Genomic DNA, 27,714 nt, shown 5'->3' on the forward strand with positions numbered 1-27,714 from the left:
TAAGTGAAGTTGAAGCTTTATAGGCCTTTTGATTGTGCCTCTTGAAGGAACTGCATCTGAAATGGTTGATTTGCAAATAGTATCAGAATAAGTTGACTTGGTTAACTCATATAGATAATGTGATCCTTATAGGTTTGTATTCTACTTTTTCTATTTTATTACGTTTTTTTGTAGTTTGTACCTTCATAATACACTTTACATATTACAAAGTATATATTTAAAGAAAGATTTTTGAATCTATTTTCCAATGCAAAAAGAAATTTGACACTTTCTACAAAGAGAAATCAATATTTGAACTGCAAAATCAAGCAGCAAGAAAAGTTTGAGTGACAATTGAAAGTTTCATTTTTCAATATGTTTTATACCATTAAGAACGAGAATTTTTATGAACAATTATATCTGGAAATAAACCTCTATGAGTCTAGTTTCTAAGCTAACAAATGGTTTCTCAATTCAATATTTTTAGAGAAAAAATATTAATATCCAAAGACTCAAAGGTCATACTAAAAGTAAGTTACTTGTGAGAAATTTGAATTTTAAGTTCTTTCCTCAACGATAAGTCTATGTGTTTTCAATTCTCGTTGTTTATCCTTTGAATACATAAATTATACGCTCCAATTTTTTTTAATTGTATGTCTCATCAATTTGCAAGCATGTACATCGTAGATTTTTCTTCTCTATCAAAATCTTTTTTTCCATGAACCATATAGTAGCCATGCTTACTCTTTTTTGCTTTCTCTCATGCCATTACTATCAGTTTGTATGCCATAAATTAACTCCTATAAAGATGAAAAATCCTTAGAATTTCATCTTTAAGAAAAAAATTGTTGATAAAATTAACTTGTCTTTTACATTAAACTGTGAATTATGGTTTGTGGTTCTTTCAAAAGAGAAGGAAAAAAGAAGAAAGGCCTAATTGTCATGTTTTTTTTACACTTTTCGATTTTATTTTACTAACTTGTTGTCATTAACTTTTAGGTTAAGCAAGTTCTCTTATTCAATTCCCTTTACTACCATTATGTGTCATTGATATTTTCCCGGAATTTTCTATTTTTTGGTTAATTGTAGTAAACTTTTTCCTGCCTCTTAATTTATTTCATGCATTCAAGAAAATTTCAAAGGTCTTCTAATTTGTTTTATCCTTTTCTTTTTGTCAAGACCGGTCACTTTCATAAATCTATTTATTTGATGAGTGCCTCCTTTTTTAGAAGTATGAATGTTGCATTGTCACCTTTTATAAGTGCTAATCTTTGTGTTTCTCTAATATTTCTTCAATTTATCATTTTTTTTTTATTTTGACATGACTTTGGAGCAAAGTATAGGAGTGCACCTGATATTTAGTGTGAGTCAAGTCTTTTTATTCACCCAAGTGGTGATTTGTTCTGAGTTACCCTTAAAAAGTGAGTTGTCTCTCTTTTATACCTTAAATTAGGGTGAATAAATCTTCTCTATACGTCACTCATACACCAGATACATCACCCGATACGCCTGCTACGTATCTGGTTTGTATGTACCCGATACGTATCTGGTTTATATGTACCCGATACGTATCCGGAACCCGACTTGCCCACCCCCGTCGTCTGCCTTTACGAAAAGGAAAACTCCACAGTTCCCGCTATGCTCGCCTAACTGCGCAAACACCCGAATACTCCATTGCTGGCTGGACCACCGGTTGGCCGATTCTCTCGCCGGCCAAATGCCCGCCCATATGATTGATCCAGCCGACTCTATCGTCCCATTGTCACCTCAAACCACAGGCCAATCCGTAGTCTACCCTGTCCGCCACGGTCTCAAACCACCTGTCGCTCGCCTCTCCATCTCCTGGTGTCGAGGGAACTTGCTCACTGTCACCTATTTCCGCCAAACGTCGCAGGAATCTACTGTAGATGACGATGTCGGCGGGAAAGTGGTGGAAGTCCAGCTCAATGCCGGTGACCATGACGTAACCGATGCCCAGACGCGGAGAGTTGCTTACAGTTCTTTGCCGGCTTTTGCCATGCTGCAGAACAGGAGACATTCGATGTTGGCGCTGTCAAAAATGTCCTCTTATCAAGAAGACTGGTAAACCAAAATCAGTGATTTTACTATTGTTGACTCTGTAATTCTATCCATCTTAATGTGGTTGAGGGAAAAAAATGTTACAGAATCAACGCAGAGAAGAGTGAGTTTATGACATTGCGGACAAAACAGAAGATACTAGTACTTAAACATAGCTATAGCATTGCTCTTCCTTTTATGTTGATTGCAAAATTTTCTTCTATTCTTTCCTGTTGTCTGTAACATCTGAGATCTTCAACCAGCGATTCACTTTCGTTACTGTTTTCTCACTTCTTTAAATAACTGTTCCTCGAATCAATGTAGGTGGCAACACGTTTTGGAGTACAGCAAACTCATAAGTGCTCTTCTTGGAATCCCGGAGCAACCTCATAGCTCTGTGCTTGAAGATCCAAAGTCACTGATAAAGGTGGCGTTATTTTTTACGTTTTCATTTATCTTTATCTTTTTCAGCGGATGTTTCATAAGAGATAACCATCTTGTGGTGAACTTGTTTTTGCTCTATGGTTTATTTCTTGCAACCATTGTGGAAAATAAATGAAGCTCAACTACCTTCTGATACAGGGATGCTGCATGCTGGTTGATCTTGTTTGACAAAAGATCATTCTCATTTTTTCTAAAAGAAAAGTTCATGGCATTGTTCTTACAAAAGGTGTTTTCCTATTCCAGGTGGCTATGAAACCAAATCCATTGAAGGCCGCCTGGGAACTTATTGAATTTTTTTATGTGGATAAACAGTTGCGAACATGGCTTAATGAGCGTCTGGTTGATTGGTTAGCTGTAAATGCTCTTTCTCCTTCTTATATTCATTGCTTTATTATGTTTAGAACAATACAGTGTATGTCTTTTTTAATTTCATCATAAGTGCTGAGATAACTCTCACAGGACTATGATTGTCTCCTTTCAAAGTCTGAGGCAACAGTCCACTCAAAGCTTGTGGACCTGCAGAAGAAACTTTTTGACTTAGAGGTCAGTATTTAACCTTCTTTGTCTCCTCCTGTTTGGTGGCAGTAACAAAAGCCTAAATTTTGGTCAGCATTTAGAGTCTGCAGCTTCTTAATATTGTCTTGCACTTTGTTCTATAAAAGCTGTTGTGTATAACAGTATACTCATAACCATAGGAGGTGGATGCCAGAAGTTTTGCTTCTAGTGCAATTTGGCGCTCAAACTTCAAATTCCCTTTGACGGTTGTACTGAAAGTTCATTTAGTTAATGCAACTCTTTCATTCTTCTTTTCTTGAACAGGCTATTTTATTTCATGTGCAACTCACTGATTCCTGCAATCCTTTTGTTATTGGGTTTGATACTCCAAATTGTAAAAGTGAATTTTAATGTGCTTCATTTTCTGCTCTGCAAGTAACTGTACTGTGTCATTGGATTAGTCCTACATGTTTGTTGTCTTCTTTTTATTAAGTGGCTGCATTCTCTTAGTGCTTAGCCATGAATGGATTACCTGTTAGTACTTTTCTATGGGTAACTTCCTCTTGTATCCTGAGGCTTGAGGCCTGTCCTCTCTCTCCTTTGTATATTATTTCTACTCTTTTAATAAAGGCTCTTCAATTTCTTTAAAACAAAAAATATCTATGTTCTGGTCATAATGATAATTTTATACATGTAACCTAAAATACATTTTAGTCCTGTATTGCTCAACTTGTTGGTTGTTGAATCTTGATATGCTGACCTAATGTTTTGTTTATCTGGGACCACAAACCATTTTATATCCTTATTCATGGTTGTCTGTATATTGAGTGCAATTGATTTTCTCCTTGCTTATTTATCTCAGATCATCGAGAATGATGCGGCATACTGGGATGGTATATCTTCAGCATTAGCTGTTGGTTGGCATGACATTGTGGTAAGAGATTGTGTCTTGCTTCTTGTGTTCCATCAAATACTTTTTGGAGGACTTAAGAAAATTCATACATGTGACATGTGCTTTGTGCAGGTGAAACTATTAAGATTGCATGGGTCTTATCAGCTGGATCAACTAGGAAATCGTGAGGTTGGTGAAGTTCTATAAATAATTGATGTATAAGATTACTCTTCTCAAAGTAGTTTGTCTAGGTCATTTGCTTTTAACAATGGTGATTATTGAAATATAAATCCAGGGGAATTATGGTCTTTTTACTTTATATGTGTTTCCTCTCATAGGTTAGATGTCCTTATGCTTTTATTTGACACAGAGTGGTACTATTTCTGTTAATTCAGATAATTTATGAGTTGTTAGGAGTGAGGGGTAGTTTTGTCCTTTCATGTAATTATATTTTTAAGTGATTAAATAAAAGACAGATGGGGTCAAATTCTGACCCCAATGACTGCTGCTGTTGTACAAGCAGCTTTCTCCCATCATCCTTTCTTCTTCTCTCTTCTTCCTCTCTTCTCCACTTCTTAATCTTCAACTTCTATATGGTATAAGAGCAATGAGATTCTGCTGCAGAGGAGTTTCAGCCACTTCTAGTCTTTCTACCAATCTGCGATTTCTCCAAAGCCATAACTCTATGGTTGATGACTTTTGCTGCCAGTTGAACGGTTTGATATGTTTTTTGTGCCCTTTATTTTAGAGGGGTGTGGTGCGATTTGAACTCGCGACCTGACGTACCTGGTGTAAAGAGAACACCACTAGACCAAACGGCCTCAGGAGTTTTTTTTTTTCGCCCTTAGGGGTTGTTTGGTGCTGTTTGTCTAAACCTGTGCCTGTGCAAGTATTCTAGGCTTGCTCTTTTTGCTTGCTTCATCTCTCCTCTTCCCTACCATCATCTATCTTTGGTCACTTCTCCTTGATCTGAGTTGAATTTCTGTGTTTTAGAGATTGATTGTTTGCTTTTGTCTATCAAATGAAGTTTGTGTTCTAATTCTGAGTTGTGTGGGGTCTGTCTCATCTATGTAGGCAACGATAAGGAGTCTGTGCTGTTTTGATTTTTTGGATTGTTTCTGAGTTGTTTCTTGTCTTGCTTAAGTACCTTTGTGGTTACAATGGCTGATACTCGTGAAATTGTTATGCCTACAAATTCCTATGACAATTTGTAGTCTATGGATTTGATAGAGACCTAAAAATTGACTCCAAGGAAAAAGCAAGGAAGAAGAGAAGAAGCAAAGAATAGGAAGAAAAGAAGAAGTAAGAAAAATAGAGAATGGAGGAAAAAGAAAGGAAGAAGAGAAGAAGCAAAGAATAGGAAGAAAAGAAGTAAGAAAAATAGAATTTTTTTTGAAAGTGGCTCCACCTCCTAGAAAAGAGGAGCTCAAGGTCATAAAGGTTAAAAGGGGCTGGTATCATGTTTATAGGTTGCCAAACTCGTTTGCCGATAGCTAGCTAACCAAGCCCCCCGATGTAACTCTTTCTTCTTTCTAATAAATCTCAGCACCATTTCAAAAAAAACATGAACAAAACAGAAGTTGCTGCCTTCATTTCAAGAAGTTGTAAATGGAAGGAGGAAAGGATGATAGAGTCCGGGCGACGAGAGGATGGAAATCCCTACAAGATCTCTTGCTGCCATGGGGAGAGTGAAGATGTTGTTCTCCAGCAGTTTGCGACAATGGAGGTGTGCCCACCTCCCTTTTGTTCCGACAAAATCCAGATGGTCTCTTCCGTGGGAGAGAAGGAGGCTTCATTGGCGGCACAGCTGGGGCACGACGATGGGGAAACGACAAATGCGACGGAGGAGAATGGACTTTGGAAGACAGCTCGAAATCGAAAGGCGGAAAGGAAGGAGAATGGATAGTGGAAGACAGCTCGAAATCAAAAGGTGGAAAGGAAGGAGAAGAGGATGTTTTCAAAGACCACTAAATTTCAGAAGCACGGAACTAACGCTGGAACCGGTCTCGGAAAGGTACTGGACTGTTATTCGAATCACGATTAGACACGGGATGAGAAGATCTCGATTCCGATGGCTGCTGTCTTGGAATTTCTCCGATGCTTCAGCGACACAACGAATTCGAACGCGGCCTCACTAAGATTGCGGGAGCTAGAAGTTGGGGCAATTTCTTTCTCTTTCTCGATGTTCCGGAAAAATGGATTTCGGGAGTGCAAGATTGTTCAAAGCAGGGGTAGCCTCATCATGGCCCTGATCTACCTCCCAGAGAGTTTCGGTCCATCTTTCCGCTGGGAAGCTCTGCGCGGTAGCATCCTCTCCCTCGCACAGGGACATGGAGACTCACATATGGTGACCCCAAATCACCCTCCTGCAGCCCCTTAGGCAATGGATCTCGATTTGGGGTTTGCCGGCGGAGTTTTGGTCAGACGAAGTGCTCAATCAGATCACGCACTCCTTCAAAACACTAATCAAGTGGGCCTCGACTTGTGGATCCACGATCGACTTCAAATTGACTATAGGCCCAAAATTTCTATGCTTAGTCCCCAAAAATGGATGATATATCTTCATTCTCGAGTGGAAGTGGAGGCTGCACTCTCAGTCACGATTCTGGAACATGACAAGATTGTCTCGATCTCAAAATGGTCGAAAACCCTTCTCTGCAGCCCCCTTGGGCAATGGATCTAAATTTGGGGTTTGTTGGCGGAGCTTTGGTTGGACAAAGTGCTGAGTCGGATTGTGCACTCCTTTAGAACGCCAATCAAGTGGGCCGAGGATATGTGTTACGGTCCCGGATCTGACACAAGGATTCATTGGGAGGATCTTGGATCTGCCACGGGTTACAGGTTTACCATGCATTACTGTAGGGATAGTAGGAAGACATGGGGAAGACGAAGATCAATGGAAGATGAGAGAATACATGGGTTTTTGAGGAAAACCCTAACCTCGAGATCAAGAAGGTGATCTCAAGCCTGTTTACGCTAGATTTAACCTAATTCTCAATGCTTTAATACTTGTCTTTCTCATTACTCATACTCCTTAAATAGGGTTCACCCTATTAGGGTTTAAGATAAAATATTACAAAAATACCCCTATAAATAAAATATTCCAAAAATACCCATGTGGCCTAAAACTGAAATAAATAAATTAAATTAAAGAAAACAACTAAAATAATAATGTTATTGCGTGCATAACATTACACCCCTCCTGGAAGACGAGCTTGTCCTCAAGCTCGGAAGTAGTGTCTGTATGCCGATGTCTCCACCTGTGCCCAAGTAGCATCCGCGATCGCTATGTTCGCCCGCTAAATGCCCAAAAACTGGAGCATGCCCTCTAGGTTTTTTTTTTTTTTTAATTTTTTTTTTTAAGTTGGCTATGACCGAGTTGGCCTGAGTTGACTCGGTGCAGTCCGCCCAGTCCCGCGCGAGACTCAGCGGACTACGCCGATTAAATTTTCCTAAGGAAAATTTAATCGGACCCTTCTTCCTCCTGCAGCAAATCCCGAACAGGGCGGGCGGCGGTAATTGCGGAAGCGTCGCCGACTGGTCTTCTGCTGAAATCTCGCCGACGGGCCTTCTGCTGGAATGTCGCTGATGGGTCTTCTGCTGAAATGTCGCTGACAGGTCTTCTGCTGGAATGTCGCCAACGGGTCCTCTGCTAAAATGTCGCCGACGGGTCTTCTGCGGAAATGTTGCTGACGGAATCTCCTGCTTCTCCGGTGGCGAAGAGCAGCCCGTTGGGGCATTGCCGCTGGTAGAGTTGCCGAGACAGATGGCTCTCGGAAACGTGTGAATCTATGTTTCTCAGCCCCCCGGAACAGAGACCCCTTGCGGAAATTTCGCCTACGGCGCCGACAGAATCTCCTGTTCCCCTCCGATTTTCCGTCTGATTGCGAGAGTGCAGGGAGCTTTTCCCATTCCCGATTTTCTGAATCCCCACCGTCGGATGTTGCCGCCGCCGGAGATACAGAGAACTCTTTGAGTTCTTGCGTCTTCTGTTCGTCCGAGAGAGCGTCTACCGCAGCAATGAGATGAGGATTGCTTGAGGATGGGGCATAATACCCTTCAGAGATCCCAAAAACGGAGGTCCCGCCGGCTGATTGTGGAAATGTTGAGGCCGAAATCGACGTCTATTTCGGAGGTGTGATTTCAGAAATGTTGAGGCGCCGAAATTGACGCCTTTTTGCTCGTCTAAAACAGCGCCCACCTCTTCTACAGGGACTCCGGCCGGTAACGAAGATGAAATTTTTGATGTTGCTGGCCATTGGTCGTTCTGTCCGTTCGAGAGAGCTTCTTCTCGAGCGACTGCCTCTCGTTGCTCCGTTGATAAAAAATACTTCACCCAGGCTGCACGCCATTTCTGTGCATCGCCACTATTTCATCTTCTTGGCTTATCGTGTTCCCGCTCTGATACCAGTTGTTACGGTCCCGAATCTGACACAAGGATTCGTTGGGAGGATCTTGGATCTGCCACGGGTTACGGGTCTGCCATGCATTACTATAGGGATAGTAGGAAGACATGGGGAAGACGAAGATCAATGGAGGATGAGAGAATACGTGGGTTTTTGAGGAAAACCCTAACCTCGAGATCAAGAAGGTGATCTCAAGCCTGTTTACTCTAGATTTAACTTAATTCTCAATGCTTCAATGCTTGTCTTTCTCATTACTCATACCCCTTAAATAGGGTTCACCATGTTAGGGTTTAAGATAAAATATTACAAAAATACCCCTATAAATAAAATATTCCAAAAATATCCTTGTGGTCTAAAACTGAAATAAATTAAATAAATTAAATAAAAAAACTAAAATAATAATGTTATTGCGTGCATAACAATACTACTGGAAGAAGAAAGCTGGACGTAGCCATGGCTTTCGTCGTTCCAACCTCTCGGTGGTTGGGACGCCTTTTTCTAAAGCTTGTTTTTGGAACAGACTTCATTTGGATCAAAGCCTCTTTCGGGGAGCTGATTACAGAGGACCATCGGTTCATCCCTAGGCCAAGTTATTGAATAGCCGAGTCAGCTCGGCCAACTTGGCACCTTTGGTACTGATTCGGACTCTTCAACTTCCCTACCAAACTTGTTTTCAAATTCGATTTTTCTTAAACTGACATGCTCTGCTCGATCTACCTTCACAACAACTTTTTCAGATACCAAGGACACCCTCTCTGCCAGGCCGACTCCCGAAATACAACCCACATAAGAAAAATCCTATGAACCTATTGCATACCCTTTGCAGACCCCTCTTTTCAACCCCTCTCACCACGCAACACCTACACCCACTCATCCCCATTTCAAAAGCCCCCACACAACTCCCAATGTTGCCTGCCTCACCTGCCAAGACATCTTGGTCCTTGCACGGAGGAGGTCTGAATAAGGGGAAAAGGTCTCTTCCCCTTTCGGCAGATGCCTTTCCAGCTAATGACGTGCAACTGAGGCTATCCTCTCTGCCAGCCCTTCTCCCGAAGCCACACGTCAGCCTTTCCTAGGGAACCCAGTTCGGTTCCCTATGTCGATGGCCTTGACTGCTGGTGATGCCATTTCCAGCTAATGGACCCGCAACCGAGGCAGTCCTCTCTGCCAGCCCGTCTCCCGAAGCCACGCAACAGCCTTCCCTAGAGAACCCAGTGTGGTTCCCTTTGTCACTGACCTCGACTGCTGGCCCCTTTCGAATCCAGCGGGATGAGGATCTTGAAAATGGGGAAGGGTCTATTTTCTCCCCTTTTTTGGTTTCCGCTTCTCTCAACGCCTGGCTGGCACAACCCTCCGAAAATCCCTACACCCTCCCACGGCCAAACCCAATTCTCCAAACAAGCTGGGATTCTTGCTGGTTTTTCCCCTCTCATGGAAGAAATGGCTTCACCGCCTACCTCCCCACTTCAATCACCGGTTGAGGCCAAAAGAATCGATCACTCTTAATCGGAGTCCACAACTGAAGTTGCGCCTTTTCCTCATACTGTTTCACCCCCTGTTCTGGTTACCTACCAGCGAAGAAGACACCACCAGAATAGTCAAACTTTGTGGAGTGAATCCAGCACTGTTGCCCCACAGCCACCTGAGGCAAACCTCAGCCAAATCTCCTTCCCTGCCCCAAATGAAAGGTTGTCCCACCTTGTGGAGGGGCTTCAAGCCAAGCAACATAGATACGATGAGGAGACGTGGCAACAAATGATGAACTTAGAGCGTCTCATCGGAGTAATTTATGGCAGTCAGCTGCGGGGGGACAACAACACTCTGAGAGTCCAGAAAAGGGGTAACAAATGATTTTAATCTCATGGAATCTTAGAAGAGTTGGTGTTGACTGGAAGTGTGGGGTAATCTCCCATTTCTTCTCTCAATTTAACCCTCAATTGTGGTGCTTCAAGAGACAAAGTGTCAGAAGATGATTGATCCTATCGCAAGGGAGTTATGGGGTTGTTCGTCGATGAAGTGGGCGGCTGTTAATGCCATTGGCCACTCCGGTGGCATCTTTGATGCCTGGGATTCCGCTGGTTTTGATGCTCTTGATGTTAGGGAGGGTTGCTTTTCCTTGGGCATCCGCCTTCGGGATCACGCTTCTGGTAGGCTTTGGTGCTTGGATGGAGTGTATGGTCCCCCGAGATATCGGGAGAGATGCTGTTTTTTGGATGAGTTCTCAGAGCTAAATCAGATCTGGGTTTCACCCTAGCTTTATGTGGGGGATTTCAACGCTATTCTCTTCTGTAACGAGAAGAAGCCTTTGACTCCCTGCATCACCTCCTCTATGAGGGGCTTTGTGGACTTCATCGATGGCTGCGGTTTGGACGAGATCCCTCTGTTGGGGAAAACCTATACTTGGTCAAATGGCTAGCAACATCCAATTTTATCTAAGCTGGACCGTTTTCTTGCTTGTTCGGAATGGTTGCAAATATTTGAAAACGTTTCTGGAAGGGTGCTCAATAAGGTGGTGTCTAATCACTAGCTTATTTTGCTCTCCACTTCCTTTGGTAGATGGGGACCCTCTCTTTTCGGTTTTGAGAATTCGTGGGTCCTGGACAAAATTTTTGATCCTCTCATTAATGATTGGTGGTCAGAGGGCCGAACCTATGGTAGAATGGAGTGGGCCTTTCCTCTGAAACTCTGGTTCCTAAAAGGAAAACTTAAGGAGTGGACCTCGAGCTTGTGCCTCGCTGGGTGCCGAGAAGGCTTCTCTTCTCTCGCAGATTGCTGATCTAGACTTGGTTGAGGAATAAAGGTATTTATCCCCTTCGGAATTTTCATCTCTCATTTCTCTCACTACCGACTTGAATTTAATATTGCATCAAGAATGAATTCGGTGGAAGCAAAGAGCTAGATTCAAATGACTGAAAGATGAGGATGCAAATGCAAAGTTTTTTCATGCCTTTGCTACGGTAAGAAGGAGATCCAACCGAAATGCCTCTTTATGTATCAATAATGAGGTAACATTATCGAAACTCTATTACTAATGTGTTGATTTAGTTTTTCACAGACTTGTATTTAGAGAAATGTTTCAATCGACATAAAATTCAGCACCTTCACTTCTCCGGCCTCTCTCTAGCACTTGCATCCCTCTTGGAATCCCCTTTCCCCGCTGGTGAAGTCGAGTGGGCGGTGTTAGGCATGGAAAGTGATAGGGCCCTGGGCCCTAATGGTTTCAATGGGGGTTTCTTCAAAAGGTTCTGGCCAATAATTAAGGAGGATATTACTGCCATGATCCATGGCTTCTATGAGAAATTCATCACATTTCGTAGCATTGGGGCTTCGTTCATCATGTTGGTCTCAAAAAAGACCAATGTTGAGAAACCGGAAGATTTTTGGCCTATTAGTCTCATCACAAGTACGTACATGATTGTTGCTAGAATTTTGACACATAGGCTCAAGGCTTTCTTTCCGACTGTCATACACTGGGGGCATGGTGCTTTCCTCAATTGTAGGAATATTCTCGATTCCACTATGGCTGCTTATGAACTCATCAACCACTTTAGCTGCTCTAATGATCCGAGAATTGCCCTCAAGCTTGACTTGGAAAAAGCTTTGATTGATTAATCTGGCTCCTGTTGGACGAGCTGATGGATCGTATGGGTTTTGGTGAGAAATGAAGATTTTGGATCAAGAGTTGTGTGGGCTCGGCTACCTACTTGCTCATCCTCAATGACACAGTATGCGGTTATTTCGAAGGGACTAGAGGGCTTTTAGACAATGAGACTTTTATCCCCACTTCTTTTCAACATTATGGAGGAATTCCTATCCTCCATTTTTGATTCAGCCATGGAGCTTGGCTGGCTGACCCCTACTAGTCACTTACCAGCTTTTGATGTTCCCATCCTCCAGTATGCGGACGATGTCATCTTTGGGATTGGCAACATGGAAGAAGCTAGAAGGATCAAAGCCGTTTTGGGTCTTTTTGAATTAGCATCTGGGCAGAAAGTTAATTGGGGAAAAATTTCTTTGATGGGTTTCAACATTAACTCCGAGCATAGGGTGGCAAACAACCTCTCTTACTCTGCGGCTGATTCATAGAGTGATCACTCGTGGAGTCTTCAGTTTCGTTGGGAATTATATGATGAGGAGTCGTTGGCTTTTTGTTCTCTCCTTACTAAACTCAGCAGTACTATTATTCGGGAGTACTCAGTTGATAAGATGATTTGGAAGCCCAGTAACAATGGCCGATTCACTGTCACTTCGGCTTATTCTCATATCAGAAAGCAAGACTTAAGTCCTCAAGAGCATAAGGCAAATCTGGCTTGGAAACTCTCAGCGCCAAGCAAAATCAAGTTCTTCGTGTGGTCAGCCATCAGGGAACATATTCTTACTTCAGACAACCTTCACAGAAGAGGCTTCACTGCCATCGATCTTTCTTGTCCCCTTTCTGGTGAGTGTGAAGAGACAGTCCAGCATGTCCTATTACACTGGATTTTCGTGGCAAGTTTGGATGAAGATATTTCAGAAAATCGGGCTCCAACTGGGGCTACATTAGGACCTCTTTGAGACCTTTGAGATGGTTCGAGGGATTCTCATTCCTCAGCTGGGCAAGTTAATTCTTTCAGCCTATCTTGTGCATGTTCTATGGTGCATTTGGCTTGAGCAGAACAACCGAAGATTCAACTCCAAAACTAGTACCCCAGACAGCACGGCTTCTCATGCCGTCGGCCTCATCTCGAGCTAGCTTCATACAAAGAAGGATTTTGCCACTCTTTCAAGGGTTTCCCTTCGGGAAAATTGGAATTTGATCACTCACATGTCTGGCCCTAGCAGAGCTCCTAGAATGGCTATCTGGGATCCTCCCCCTTGTGACTGCATAAAGCTGAATTTTGATGGTAGTGCTATTGGATGTCCTGGTCTAGCAGGAGCAGGTCGTATATTCAGAGGTCACAATGGAGACCCCATTCTTTCTTATGCTAGTCCGGTGGACATTGCCGATTCTAATACTGCTGAAGTTAGTGCTCTACTGTTCGGCCTCCAAATCTTCAGAGATCATCTCCATGGCAAGTTAATCATTGAAGGCGACTTGAAGACGGTTATTAGTTGGTGTTCCAAAGACAGCCTCCCCCTTTGGCACCACTGGCCCATCACTGATAGTATTGTTGACATTGTATCATCTTTGCATTGTAATTGGAATCTCATTCCTAGATCAGCCAACTCTTTGGTTGATAAATTGGCTAAATTCGGAACTTCCCAGTAGTCTCTCATTATATGGGAAGGATTCCCTCCTTTGTAATTTGCTCTTTTGAACTTTTGTCTTAATAAAAATCAGCATCATTTAAAAAAAAAAACATTAACTCTGAGCTGCTTTCTAATATGGCGAGTCTTTTTGGCTGTTCTGCCTCCAGCATTCCAACCACCTACCTCGGGCTCCATCTATTCAACGGGTGCATCAATAAGGGCCTTTGGACTTTGTTGGTAGAGAAGCTTGAAGTTCGCCTTGCCACTTGGAAAGGTTGATTTCTTAGCAAAGTAGGTAGACTTACCCAATATTCCAAATTACTTCCTATCATTCCTGCCACGCCCTGCCTCCATTTGTAAAGCCATGGACAAAATCAAAAGAATGTTCCTTTTGAGGGGCTCATGTGATACCTTTAAATACCATCTGGTATGTTGGGATGAAGTTTGTATCCCTAAGTATTTGGGGGGTTTGGGTATCTGAAAATCAAAGGACATGAATCAGGTATTGCTTTTGAAGTGGATTTAGAAGTTCAACACCATCTCTTCCAATCTCTGGAAGGAAATGGTCATCGCCAAACTTGGATGCTCCTCTCCTTGGTGGATTTCAGGAGGTAACAGAAGATGCCTATCGCCGATTTGGAGATCCCTCTACCTTCTTTTTCCGACCTTCTCCTTAGCCATCAGATTCCATGTGGGTAATGGGCGGTCCTTAAAATTCTGGGGAGATTGGTCGGCGGGGATGGAGCTTTTCCAGAGTTCTTTCAGCAATCTATTTCGGCTTTCTTTGCGTCATGAGATTTCGGTGGTTGAGGCTTTTGAAGGCAGTGGGTGGAACGTCCACTCTCGGAGGGGTTTGTTCGATACTGAGGCCTTGGATGCATGTCATCTGATGGAATCTATTCAATCTTTTCGATTGCGGTCTCTATCGCTGGATAAGCTTATTTGGTGGCCTGATAAGAGCGGTGTCTTCTTAGTGGTTTTTGCTTACGAATACATTAGAGGATGGCACTCCCATCAAGTGGAACACACTGTAACTTTTACATGGCGCTTTGCGCCCCACCCAAAATGAAATTCTTTATGAGTGCATGCCTCAATAAAATCCTCACTACAGATATGCTTAGATGGAGAGGCCACCCCTCTATTTATCTCCTTTGTCCTTTCTGCAATTCGGAGGAGGAATTGACTAGCCATATCCTCCTGCAGTGCTCCTTCTCGTGGCTCGTATGGACCTCCATTCTTTACAAGGTCATAATCCAATTTTGTCTGCCGGAGGATTTGATTGCTTTCAGTAGAATGTTCATTGATGCTACTCTTCTCGGGATGGAAAAGTTGATTCTATCTGCCTGTACTGCCTTCATTCAGTGGGGTTTGTGCAATGAACATAACCGCAGATGCTTCAATGCTAAGTGTGAATCCTCGGAGAGAGTTGTTGATTGTATCTCGAGGCACATTTCCTCTTACCAAGAAGGCTTTTTCCCCTTTCGTGGCTCTTCTATACGAGATAATTGGAACTGTTTGGCTCTATTACATATTAGAACCAAATCCTCTATTGTGAAGGAATGGACCCGATCAAGACTCGGGCTCCTCAAGCTAAATTTTTATGGCTCTTCGTTTGGTAATCCTGGGATTGCCGACTTCGGTGGAGTTATAACTGACTCCTCGGGTAATTAGTGTTTCTCCTATGCGGGCCCCTTGGGGATTTCGGATTCAACGACAACTGAATTACATGGTCTCCTTAATGGGCTTCGTATTTTTAGGGACAAATGTGGGGACCCTCTGCACATTGGAGATTCCAAGGTGGTTATTGGCTGGTGTTATCGTGCCTCCGCCCCCTCGTGGTGCCACTGGGATGTTTTCTTGGCGTTTATGGATATTGCTTCCCACTTTAGTTGTATTTGGTCTCACTTTCCGAGATTCGCCAAGTCGGCAACCGTTGTGCTTGCCAAATAGGGAGCAACCCTCCAAATCCTTGTTGTTTGGGGGTTTGCTCCACTGATTTTTGTATTTAGTTTCGTTTTTCTTTGGTAATATATTTATCCTTTTCTCAAAAAAAAAAAAAAAAGTTGTAAATGGAAATCTTAAAATCAGAGTGGGTAAGTAATATCTACATGTTTCCAAATCCTGATCCTGTCAAGTTTCCTCATATATTGGAACATATTGTAGGATACACAAGGAAACTTAACAAAGAAATAGGAAACTTGGATAGTTTCCTAAACTTCCCTCTAATATCAATTTTTTTCCCATGGAAACGGACATATATCGGCCGATGCTGGCCGATACATGTCAATATTTAAAACATTGGCTATAAGGTGTGTAGGAATGAGGAGTATTTCTGTCTTTTCATGTGATTATCTTTAACGGATGTAGTAACAGTAGGATAAGTAGTTTTTATTATTGTGTTCTTTTTCTAGGCTACAGGTTTTTTTATCTTTTTTTTTTATTATGGCCTTTTTGTAAGCAGCCTACTTCTTAAATTTCTTCTTTCTGTAACTTGTATTCATTCTTCCTCTCTCTCAATGAGATTCTCACTATTCTCAAAAAAAAAAAAAAAGGTTGGGGTTGAATTCGAAGCCCTACGACTGATGCTGTTGTATGAACTGCTTTCTCCCATCTTCCTTTTGTCTTCTGTCTTCTTCCTCTCTCTTCCACTTCTTAATCTTCAATTTCTATAGTGATTCTATAAATCAGAACAAAGGAGCCCAATAAAGCAAGCATGTACAGAGTAACAAAATTCATGCAAGGCCACAAAAGACCAGCTATGTATCCTGAGGACTGGATTTTCAAACATCAAGAAGATGACGAGAGAAATTTTTAATCTCAGTATAGATCTAATACTAAAGTTAAAGTGGATGCAAGATTCCTTGATTTTATGATATAGTTGCATGCTTGCACCAAGACGTTTCTTTTATGAATGTTGAACTTCTTTTCTTTCATGTCAGACTTCTCCATGATGTTATTCTTGGGGTATATAAGAAGTTCAGGTTCAGTTCCTAAAAAAAAAAAAAAAAAGTTCAGGCTGTGCTGATTTCATTTAGTGCTGCAGACAGAAAATGGTCTTGTAGAAGCAGTTGCTGTTCTTGTGTCAACAATGCCGCGTATGCGGCCAGAGTTACGAGCTGGAAATCTTGGCCAATGCTTTAGAAGCAAGCCAGATTTTATGAAGGTTAGATATAGGCCATTTTATTGTTCTTTTATTAAACAGTGGCTCATCTCTGGTTTTGCAACTCATTTATATTTGTGATTTCACAGGCATGGGAGAAGTGGCGGGCCCAAATAGCTAAGCTGGAGTGCAGTGCATTTTGGGTTCAATGTGGTCACCACCTCACAAAGGAAGGCTTGAGGAGTCTGTTGCAGATTATGCTGGGCAATACTAGCAATCTTATGAGTGCAACCTGCCATTGGATGGAGCTGTTTATATCTCACTTGCTTTACATTAGGCCCTTTACAACGGTTAGTGCAAAAGGGCATTCAATCCCATGTTTTTAAGGTTTTAATACTCTTTGACTGTCTGTTATAGATGACTGATTTCTGATGATTTATCTGAAGTCCTTGATAGAGATATAGATGATTGTATTGTCAAAGAATCATCATTCAAATAGAAGTCTTTTAAGTCTTATCACAGAGAGAAGTTTTGTATTTGGTGTATTAGATGATAAATGTTAGAATGTCAGTGTATCTCTTATTCTGTTTCACTTTCAATGGGCATTATATTTAGGGCCTAAACCATCAATAAGTTTCACCACATAGATCTGTCCTTACTGCTTCCACAGTTCAGTGTCATCAGTGGTAAAGGAGTGATAAATCCCAATTTCCTGTACTATGCTTTGCAACTCATTGAAATAATCAATCATTGGTCTACCTCCCTTCTTTAAGCCAAAAAACTTGGCATACAATTCATATATCCTAGGCAGATTGCTCTCTTGATCATACAAAGACTCTAGAGATGTCCATATTTCCTCGGCTATCTCACAATTCATAACCTGACTTCTAAATTTCAACTCTAAATCAACAACAACCATAACGGGTTATGGAAGAATATGGTGAAATTCTACCTTCAGTTTTCGGGTGCATGGTGGAGAGAGGGTGGCGCTGCTCACCTCCTATCCCTGATATGGAAATCAGCTTTCAAGCTTCTTCCAGTATTCAGAGATGCTACCGCATTCACACAGGCAATGGAAGGACCCTTCTCTTCTGGTCGGACGAATGGTGTGGCCCCCGATCTCTCTCAGAGGACTTCTCGGGGTTGCATAGGGTGGCAAGCGACCTCTCTTGCTCCGTGGCTGATTCATGGAGTGATCACTCGTGGAGTCTTCCATTCCGTCGGGGATTAAATGATGAGGAATCGTTGGCTTTTTGCTCTCTGCGTACTAAACTCAGTAATACTATTATCCGAGAGCACTCAGTTGATAAGCTGATTTGGAAGCCCAGTAATAATGGTCAATTCACTGTCACTTCGGCTTACTCTCATATCAGAAAGTAAGACTACAGTCCTCATGAGCACAAGGCAAATCTGGCTTGGAAACTCTCAGCACCAAGCAAAATCAAATTCTTCGTGTGGTCAGCCATCAGAGAACAGATTCTTACTTCAGACAACCTTCATAGAAGAGGCTTCACTGCTCCCGATCTTTCTTGTCCCCTTTGCGGTGAGTGCGAAGAGACAGTCCAGCATGTCCTCTTACACTGTGGATTTTCGTGGCAAGTTTGGATGAAGATCTTTCAGAAATTCGGGCTCCGACTGGGGCTACATCAGGACCTCTTTGGCACCTTTGAGATGGTTCGAGGGATTCTCCTTCCTTGGCTAGGCAAGTTAATTCTTTCGGCCTGTCTAGCGCATGTTCCATGGTGCATTTGGCTCGAGCGGAACAACTGGAGATTTAACTCCAAAGCTAGCACCCCAGACAACACGGCTTCTCATGCCATCAACCTCATCTCGAGTTGGCTTCATACAAAGAAGGATTTTACCACTCTATCGGGGATTTCCCTTTAGGAAAATTGGAATTTGATCGCTCACATGTCTGGCCCTAGCAGAGCTCCTAGAATGGCTATCTGGGATCCTCCCCCTTACAACTGCATAAAACTGAATTTTGATGGTAGTGCTATTGGATGTCTTGGTTCAGCAAGAGCAAGTGGTGTATTCAGAGGGCACAATGGAGACCCCATTCTTTCTTATGCTGGTCCGGTGGGCATTGCCGATTCTAATACTGCTGAAGTTAGTGCTCTGCTGTTCGGCCTCCAAATCTTCAGGGATCGTCTCCATGGCAAGTTAATCATTGAAGGCGACTCGAAGACGGTTATTAGTTGGTGTTCCAAAGACAACCTTCCCCCTTGGCGCCACTAGCCCATCACTGATAGTATTGCTGACATTGTATCTTTTACGCATTGTAATTGGAATCTCATTCCTAGATCAGCCAACTCTTTGACTGATAAATTGGCAAAATTTGGAACTTCCCAACAATCTCTCATTGTATGGGAAGGATTCCCTCATTTGTAAATTACTCTTTTGAGCTTTTGTCTTAATAAAAATCAGTATCATTTAAAAATAAATAAAAAAATTAAACTCTATGCTATTGAGTAACTTTATTATGATTTGATTGGCCTCTGCTTCCAAATCATCTGTTATTGGTTTCGAAGGGTCATTCCTCAAGTATTTAATTTTCTGCTTGGCCTTAATATAAATCTGGACTGACTTGGACCAACCCAGATAATTTTGTCCATTCAACTTCTCAATGGTAATCACAATAGTTCTTTTGGAATTTCCAGACTTCTCAGCTGGGGTAATAACTTCACCTGAATCAGCCATAGTCTACCACCAAAAAACCAGTAATCCAAACAATAATCAAGTGGAACTCACTATAACACCAACCAGCATAAAAAACACACCCAAAACCACAATATATTGCTTGCACAATGGATAGAATTAGGGCCCCAAAACTATTAACTGAATCACTTCTAAGATATCCTTTTAATAAGTGTAATTCCTTGTAAACCAGCAAGAATCACTGAGTACATGGATTACGTCAGTATACCAGATTGCTGACACATGCAGTAGGCATAGGTGTGGGGACTTGGGCAGATTAGGATTCGGGGAAAACCTAGATAACAAGCCTCTAGAGGCACAGATATTTTATTAAATTTGTTCAATTGACAATACAAACCATTAACCCCAGGGTTATGGCACAAAAGAGTAAAGAAAAAAATCTAACCTTGAACTTCAATCAGTAGAGAATTCTGAATTTTCCCTTCCTGGAGTAGTCATAGAGTAAGTAGGAAGTGAGTCTTTAAACTCGCAACAACTGGATCAATGCTCTGATAGCAAGTAGAATTTCAAGGTTAAGAAGAAAGAGAAGAAAAGTGTGGCTATTTCCTACACTTGTTAGGATCAGAAAACGGTCTCCTTTTCTATTATCCTTTTCTATTATATAATCATTTAAGTGATAAGCAAACAAAGTGACAATAACGCATCTCCACACATAAACTATCATAACTTGCTATATACATATCATAATCAAATGTGAAAAAGAACCACATAACTCCAATATGAAAGTAAGCTTACTGCTAGCCTATGAGGGCCATTTGTCAATAGTGAATCACCAAACTACCCTTTATACGTATTTCAATAGATTCTTAGGCCTCAAAATTTTCTTAAATAGAACAGACACATAACTATAAGAGCAATGACACTCCTAGACTAATAAGGTACGTAATTACGTAAGTTAAATGACATCAGTACCCCTAAGAATATATTTCTAACAATCTCCAGATTCTGACCTTAGCCAACTATTTTTTTTATATATAATTGTTATGGTCTTTTACCCCCAGCCTTAATGAAAACAATATGATTTTTCTGTGTTTTGATGACATTAGATATTAATTGATGATGTCCTGCCTTCTTGTAACCTTTCTGATTCAGTTTTGTTTATGGCCTGCACTTTCTGGTCTTGCTGTAGGGTCTGGGAGGAATGCATGAATTAGCTAAAAAATGCATGCAGCTAAAACAAATACCCAGTTCCCATGGGTTGATGGGTCTTCTTCTTGGTAGCCTAAATGACAATACAGAGGTGAGATAAGGATTTGAAGTTATGTGGTTTATTATAAAGGCTTTATTTGGCATTTTATTTATGAATCTTTAACTGTCGTATTATTTAGCTAGGCTGAGGTGTCTGAATTATATTTCATTAGGTAGTCTTGGCAGAGTGCTCAATTGCATTTGGACCATGGTGAGCAACTAAATTTTATTTACAGCTGAGGTTACTAAATCTATTGCATGACCAAATCTGTTTCTGTTTTATTCATTCTTTTTTCTCCATAAGGATGGTGGTGCATGCAGTTGAGTTGTTGACAGCAGAGAATACCAAGGCTGAAGATGTCTTACATGAAGGGCGGTATGATCTGGGAGGAATAAGCATAGAAGAGCTTCATCGACTGGTCTATGCACAGGTTCTATCTTCCCATGCTTTAACGTGGCAAGTAAGTGATTTTTTTTTTGTTATGACTGTCCTCTTTCTTACAATAGTTAAGTTTTTAAGTTGGATAAGTTTTGCCTTTATCATGTTCACGCAATTATGTTCTACTCTGCTATTGTCATTCCTTTTATCAGATTGCTCCAGCTTATCTGTTGTCATGTCCAAAGCATGGTTTGGGTTTGTTGGAGATTTTACTGTGCAAGCAACCCATATGGCATAACCAGATGATACTTAAGGTGAATTTGTGTTATCATTCATTTTCTTCTCTCAGATTTTGGATGATATTTGGTTTCAAGATCTGTTTAACAGACTACGTCCTTTAATACACTTGAAGCAGAGTCTGGAAATATGCCGCCTGTATGATCTTGATGATATAAGCTCAAGCATAATGAAGGTATAGTAATCTAACATTGTCTCATGATGGGAGTAAGCAATGCTTAGTACCTGCTTTCTCAACTTTTAACAACGATGTGGTGGAGTTCTATCAGATACCAGTACACATTGAGCAAGGATGAATCAAGCTCATTATTATCCATTAGAATATTTTCAATTTAATTTTTTTTTCTTTTGAGCAACCGGCTTGGGATACTTCTGTTTTGATTTCACACCACTGTCAGTTGCTTTAGTGTTATTGCTTGAGCAATCTCATGGAGCCACTATTGGCAAAAAAAATTGAAGTACTTTGTTTTTATTAATTTAGTTAAAGGTATATTTGTCTGTCAATTCTGATATCCACATGAAATATTATTAGATTATAATTATCTAAGTAATGATAATGTTTTCCTTTTTAAGGTACCCTATCAAGTATGACTGTTATGATTTGGACTGCAGTCCTCAGTTCTTCTGAGTTCCACGCTTACTTTTATTCTTTTTGACGCACTTGAACTAGTTTTCTCCTTCCACTGATGCTATTGATCCTATTTCTTCATTCTTGTCTATCAAATTATATTATATTTTTTTGTGACATATTCTCAAGATTGTTGAATCATAATTGGCTATTGCTACTGTTGTAAAATCAGCTCAAAGACATTTTGGTCATTTTACATGATCAGTTATTTTATATTGACGTGTTATCATATTTTGCATATTTGATTTAGTCTATGTACCAATTTTTATATTCATAGGAAGTATAGAGTGGAAGATATAAGGGTACAAGTGATTTCATGTAAGTAGGGGCATTTTTGTAATTCATCAGATCCAACTCAATAAATTGTCATTTCAAAAAAAAAAAACTCAATAAATTGCAAAACAGCTCATTCAGAGTTCTTCAGCTCTCTTCTTCTCGTTTCATTCTCTTTCTTTCTCTCTCAAAGTTTTTCATCTTTTTCAGCTACTTTTTGTCTCTTATTGTTTAGTGTATGTCCATCGCAATGCCAAATGCTTAGGTCTTTCTTTGAAATTTTACTGGTCATATAAGTCTTAACATTTTTATGCATGCCTCTGTGGAGGAAGCCAGTCATCCTGGAAAGAGATTTCCTTAAATCTTTTGTCACAGTTTATTTTTCTTTTTAAACAGATTGCTGGTATTCACCATTGGAAGCATGGCAGGAAAGGATCGGGAGTATACTGGCTTCAGCAAGCTCGTGACGGTCATCGGCTTAGTAGAATTGCTCAACAGTTGTTTTACTTTATTGGGAAGTCAATTTCTGATGACGGTTTCAAGGTCCTCCTTTCTTGAAATGAAAATTTCTCTGGCTTTTAAGTATCTTACGAAGATCTCTACCTGTGTCAAGAAAGATATAAAGATTAATTCACCTCAATTAAACGTGGCAACAGTGACTGATTTGTTTTGTCTGCCCACTCTTGTCAGCAATGGGAAGGGTTGATTGAGTTATTGGGTTCAGAAGCAGGTACCGCTGGCGGTCTTGATTTTCTCTACAAGTATTACCTTCAATCCTTTCACTTTGTTTGTCTTCACATATCTCAAAATAAAAAAATTTCTTGCATATAAATTTTGCTTCATTTACTCCCATTGCCCCCCACCCTCCCCACAAAAAAAAAAAAAAAAAAAAAAAAAAAAAAAGATTAAGAAAAAAAAATAAAAGATCTTCATTTTTTTATGAACTATTGACAGGTATAGGGATTTCAAGAAATCCTTACAGCAGGTTCGAGATGAAAAGGCGACCAATGCTGCTAGACAAGCGACAGAATCCCTTATACTGGTATTTGCCTCTAAAACCTGTCAATATAGTTCTTTTGGTGTGTGAATGCCCTTCCGTTTTGTGGTTGTACATACTGGTATTTCATTTGAGTTGCTTAAGAGTGGAAGAGGTTGCTGTGGGGGAATATTTCTACATTGGAAGATTCTATACTTGTTGGCTAGGAAGAGGGAATATTGGTGGTTTCTGCAGCTGTATGTTTTGCGTCATGTCTTAGGCTAGTTGTGTAAGAGAAGGAAATTGTTCGAGGAGAATAATCTCACGTCAGTTGGCCTTGGAAGATCCTGTCCTTATTATTGGGAAGAGGTCTTCTAATTTTGACTAGTCATACCAGCCAAGTGCAACAAATCTAATAGTATCATTCATGTTTCTTTTTTAGATCAATCTTTCAATGCAATATGCTTATCATCAGTTCACTTTCTCTTCTTCATTTGGGAGTGAATGTGGACTTTGATTTTTTCCTAAAGGTTTACAAATTTGTTCTTGATCTTTGTTTTATTCATCCAGGGATATTTATTTATTTATTTATTTTGAAAAAAAATGAGAATGATATTAAGAGGGAAAATCAGAGACTACAAGATAATAGCCCATAACCAATAGGCCAAATACATAAATTACAAAACCACAAGCTAAGTGGTCAAAAAAACAAATGAAAACCACAGAAAGAAAAAGAAATCAGCCAGGATCAAGAGGATAAATAACACTTTCAACAATCCCATGAAATGTAGCACCCTTCTGAGCAAGCATTTCAGCAATGCCATTAGCACTTTTCACTGTATGTAACCACGGCAACTGAGCCCATCACATTAATCAAGAGCTTCATCATGCAACCGCCAAAACTGCCAAGGAGGCCAACGGCCTGTAGAAAACCACCCTGCGACAATGGCAGAATCCCCATCTTGGCTCTTTTGTTGCAGTTATAATCTTACAGCTTCGTAAATGATATGGAAATTTTGTCTTTTCAGCTTATGAAAAATCCATCAACACCAGAGCGTTTTTGGCTGCCTCTCCTTCATGATTCTGTAAGTTACTTCTGACCTTTTCGCATTTGTGACTATGAAGTTCAAAAAATAACTAAGACTAAGTTCTCTGTGTTATCACACTTTAAGACAAAGGAGTTTGGGGGAATTGATATATATATATATATATATATATATATATATTACCTGAATCTTTGTTGTCGATTGTTTACTATTATCAAGACTAGACAACTGATAAGATTTCTGTTGTCTCTTTAGTTATCACTTGTATTTTGGCAACTGAAGATTATTGCATTTTGGAAGATTAAATTGTCAACTTTAAGTTTTGTGGACAAATATGAACCTGACATGGCAATAATATAGTTATATGTTAGATAAAGTTAACCGTGCTACCTGATTAGGATAGTTCTAACTGGTCCAAAATTTGAAAGATCCTGAGCTTGATTCTCGGGAAGTGATCTCCTAACTTTGCTAGTTATTTTGGGATAGACACAGACCCAACATTAACTATGTCTAATATTTGTTTTAAAAATCACAACTCAACACTTGAAATGGGCTTGCAAAGTCTGGAATGATAAAGAATATGAAAGTTTTGAGAGTTCTCAAATTTTCTAGGTTTGGTCACATGTGATCAACAAATTTTTTGCTCAAGTCAAGATGGTTTTTGACCGCATACAGTCAGTTTGTGAATAAACTGACACTTAGTCCGACTATATTCACTAATTTTAGGATTTTATTAATATTCATCTGCTGCTATACCATTCATATTGGAGCTCTTTTGTAGGTTGCAAACTTTTCTTTTGAATGTGGTGAATATTTTAATAATAAAATAATAGACAAAAACAGGATATTGCAACATCTGGATATGCTTACAACAAGCTGTTGTGATGATGAGAATTCTTAGCTTTAACTAATGAATCGGTTAAAGAATTTGCTGAGCACTGTACATGAGTCCACAGTTTGTGCTTTGTGCACACTAAAAATCTGCAATTTGTAGAAAGTGTTGATCAAATCTTCATGTGGGTCACCTCACCTTATGCAGTAATTACCACCTGTGATTCGCCCTCTACAATCAGTGGTAGAGAGAAATTGATATAGAAAATTTATATATACTATACACTCCATCCCAACATATAACAAGACCAGGGAATACTTCAAGACCTATGAGGAACATAAATACATAATGAAAAATAACATAAATGTCCTTAACACCACATTTTCAAACGTTCCCCCTCAAGTTGGAGGGTACATGTCCAAAAGCTCCAGGTTGTTACAAAAATTGATAAGCTTATACTTCCCAAGAGCCTTTGCAAGTACATCTCTAAGCTGATATGACGACTCCACATAAGGGGTAACAATCTTTCCACTCATTATAGCATCTCAAATGAAATAGAAATCTTCTTTAATATGTTTCGTTCTCACGGAACACTTGATTTTTTGCAATAAAGATACTTTCCTAGTTGTCACACTTCACAACCATACGGCCTTCAATGTCAAAGACGAATTCTCCAAGTACAGATTTCACCTAAATAAGTTAATTTGCCTTGTATGCCATAGTTCTGTATTCAGCCTCTATGCTAGATTGAGCCACCACATTTTGTTTATTACTTATCCAACTCATCAAATTATCTCCTATAAAAGTGCAATAACCAGTGGTTGACATCATATCTAATTTTGTTCATGCATAGTTTGTACTAGTGTAGCCATAATATCCATTTGCCCATGAGACTTATACAACAAGCCTTTGCCAGGAACTCCTTTTAAGTATCTCAAAATCTTCTGTGCTACCTCCAGATAAAGTTTTTCGTGGGTCTCTATATATTGACTCACAACTATTACTACAATTTTTTTCTTTGGCATGGTGCTGAGGACGATTTCAAATACCATTTGGTTGGTTGCAAGGATGTTTGCAAACCAAAACATCTTGGTGGTCTTTGTATTTGCCCGATCAAAGACATGAATTTTTGGAGATATAAAGCTCCTCCCTTCCACTATTTGGAGAAATATGATTGCTGCCAAGCTCCACAACATCTCCCCCTGGTGGACATCGAGTGACCCTCGACATAGACTCTCCCCCCTCTGGCACTGTTTATTTCCTCACCTCCCCACATTCCAGTCTGTTGTCAGCCTCTTCATTGACAGTGGTCAGAATGTTGATTTCTGGAGTGATTGGTGGACTGGTCCACTGCCGCTCTAGGAGTCTTTATCCTTTTCTCTTCAGGCTCAGCAGGGGTCCTGCCTTGGTTGCCGTTGGGCCCTACTTTCTCTAGTTCCTTTTGCTGGTTTGCTAATGAGTGTGTCTCCCATGTTCTCCTCTACTGTCCCTTTGGTTGGAAAGTGTATGAACCGCCTTCTGGATAAAATAGTACCCAAATACCCCAAAGCAAAAAGACCAAATTCCTCTTCAGGCCCTTTGTTGTCACATTTAGAAAAGTAGAGAATTTGCTTGCTGATGTGCAACTTTTTGTCCATCAAAATCCATTTCTTCATGATATAATCAACGAAAGTCTAATTTAAATTATTGAATGCTTACTCTAGATCCAACTTTTAAGATAACTTTGTGGCTGCCAATCTAATGTGGGTTGCAAATTTGTCTCAAAGAATGTAAAGTTTTAGACCATTCTCCAGATGTATAAACCAATTAATATTGGATGGATGTCTGTTATTGGTTTGACTTTCCAAATGTCTATGGTATATCCTGTATCTAGCCTAAGTCGTAAATAATTAGTACTATGTCTATTGGTTGATAAACAAGAGGTACAGCCTTTTTGGAAATACTTGTCTTTGCTATAAATTTGGAGTGTTACATATGCTTGTACTTGACTGCACATACTGTCTCGAAGGCATCTTAAATTTCATCTCCTCTAATAATGCCTGGATGCTTTTTTAAAACTCCTTTTCAAACAGCACCATAAGTCCAGTAGTGACTGACATGTTTATGTAAAACCTGCTTTTTTCTCTTGCTAAATGATTTACATTTCATGCGCAGTTGAAGTTGCTATATTGGCCAGATCAACCTCTGCTTAATGTCTCTGAAACCAACCTATTGTTGAGCAAACTACAAGAGTTGTCCTTTGCAAGGCTTCGGCCTGATTTCTGCGAGAGTAAGTTGCCACCTCATGCGCTAAGTTCTGTGAGGTTGGCACTTGCCAGAAACCTTGGCCGCACGATTCTTGAAGACAAGTCATGAACCCTGTAATTATTTCTCTTGTAAGTATTCACATGCTATTTCTCCCCTTCTACAAACTGGGACATCTTTGGACATCAACCTGACTGGATTCATGAGATGTTGAACTAACATTTAGTCTACTCGTATTGCAGGATCACTGTTTTAGCTGGAATCTGGACATTGGCATTCCAGAGGCACAGCTTGTATGAGCACTAGCATTGTTCTTTCAGATAGTGTTCTTGATTGCAGAACTATCATACTGATGGTTGCTGTAGGCAGACATGCACACTTGAACCCGCTTAGATTGCACTCTTAATTTTTCTTGTTATATTTAGCAATTTAGCGGTTGTAATCTTGGAGAATCATTAGGGCGTAACGTGACAGAAAATGTAGGTTGAATTTGTAATGTTATCTATAATATCAAAATTTATTTACCAGAA

At 40.3% G+C, this 27,714-nt stretch overlaps 1 protein-coding gene across 1 annotated transcript; it reads left to right on the forward strand.

Moving 5' to 3' along the window:
• Nucleotides 1-1,609: 1,609 nt before the first annotated feature.
• Nucleotides 1,610-27,714, forward strand: LOC137952985 (nuclear pore complex protein NUP85). Its single transcript, XM_068800145.1, has 19 exons — nt 1,610-2,061; nt 2,362-2,464; nt 2,725-2,835; nt 2,941-3,024; nt 3,839-3,910; nt 4,001-4,057; nt 16,547-16,666; nt 16,753-16,953; nt 20,451-20,561; nt 20,683-20,720; nt 20,814-20,970; nt 21,101-21,202; nt 21,304-21,360; nt 22,483-22,629; nt 22,777-22,847; nt 23,041-23,128; nt 24,091-24,147; nt 27,095-27,315; nt 27,427-27,714. Exons 1-18 carry the CDS (start codon nt 1,697-1,699, stop codon nt 27,293-27,295), a joined length of 2,142 nt encoding a protein of 713 aa, XP_068656246.1. The 5' UTR covers nt 1,610-1,696; the 3' UTR covers nt 27,296-27,315; nt 27,427-27,714.

This window comes from Aristolochia californica, unplaced genomic scaffold (genome assembly GCF_029961685.1).
Source record: "Aristolochia californica isolate CCGP_79_NKW_82.1479 unplaced genomic scaffold, dmAriCali1.0.hap1 SCAF_16, whole genome shotgun sequence".
NCBI classification, from domain to species: Eukaryota; Viridiplantae; Streptophyta; class Magnoliopsida; order Piperales; family Aristolochiaceae; genus Aristolochia; species Aristolochia californica.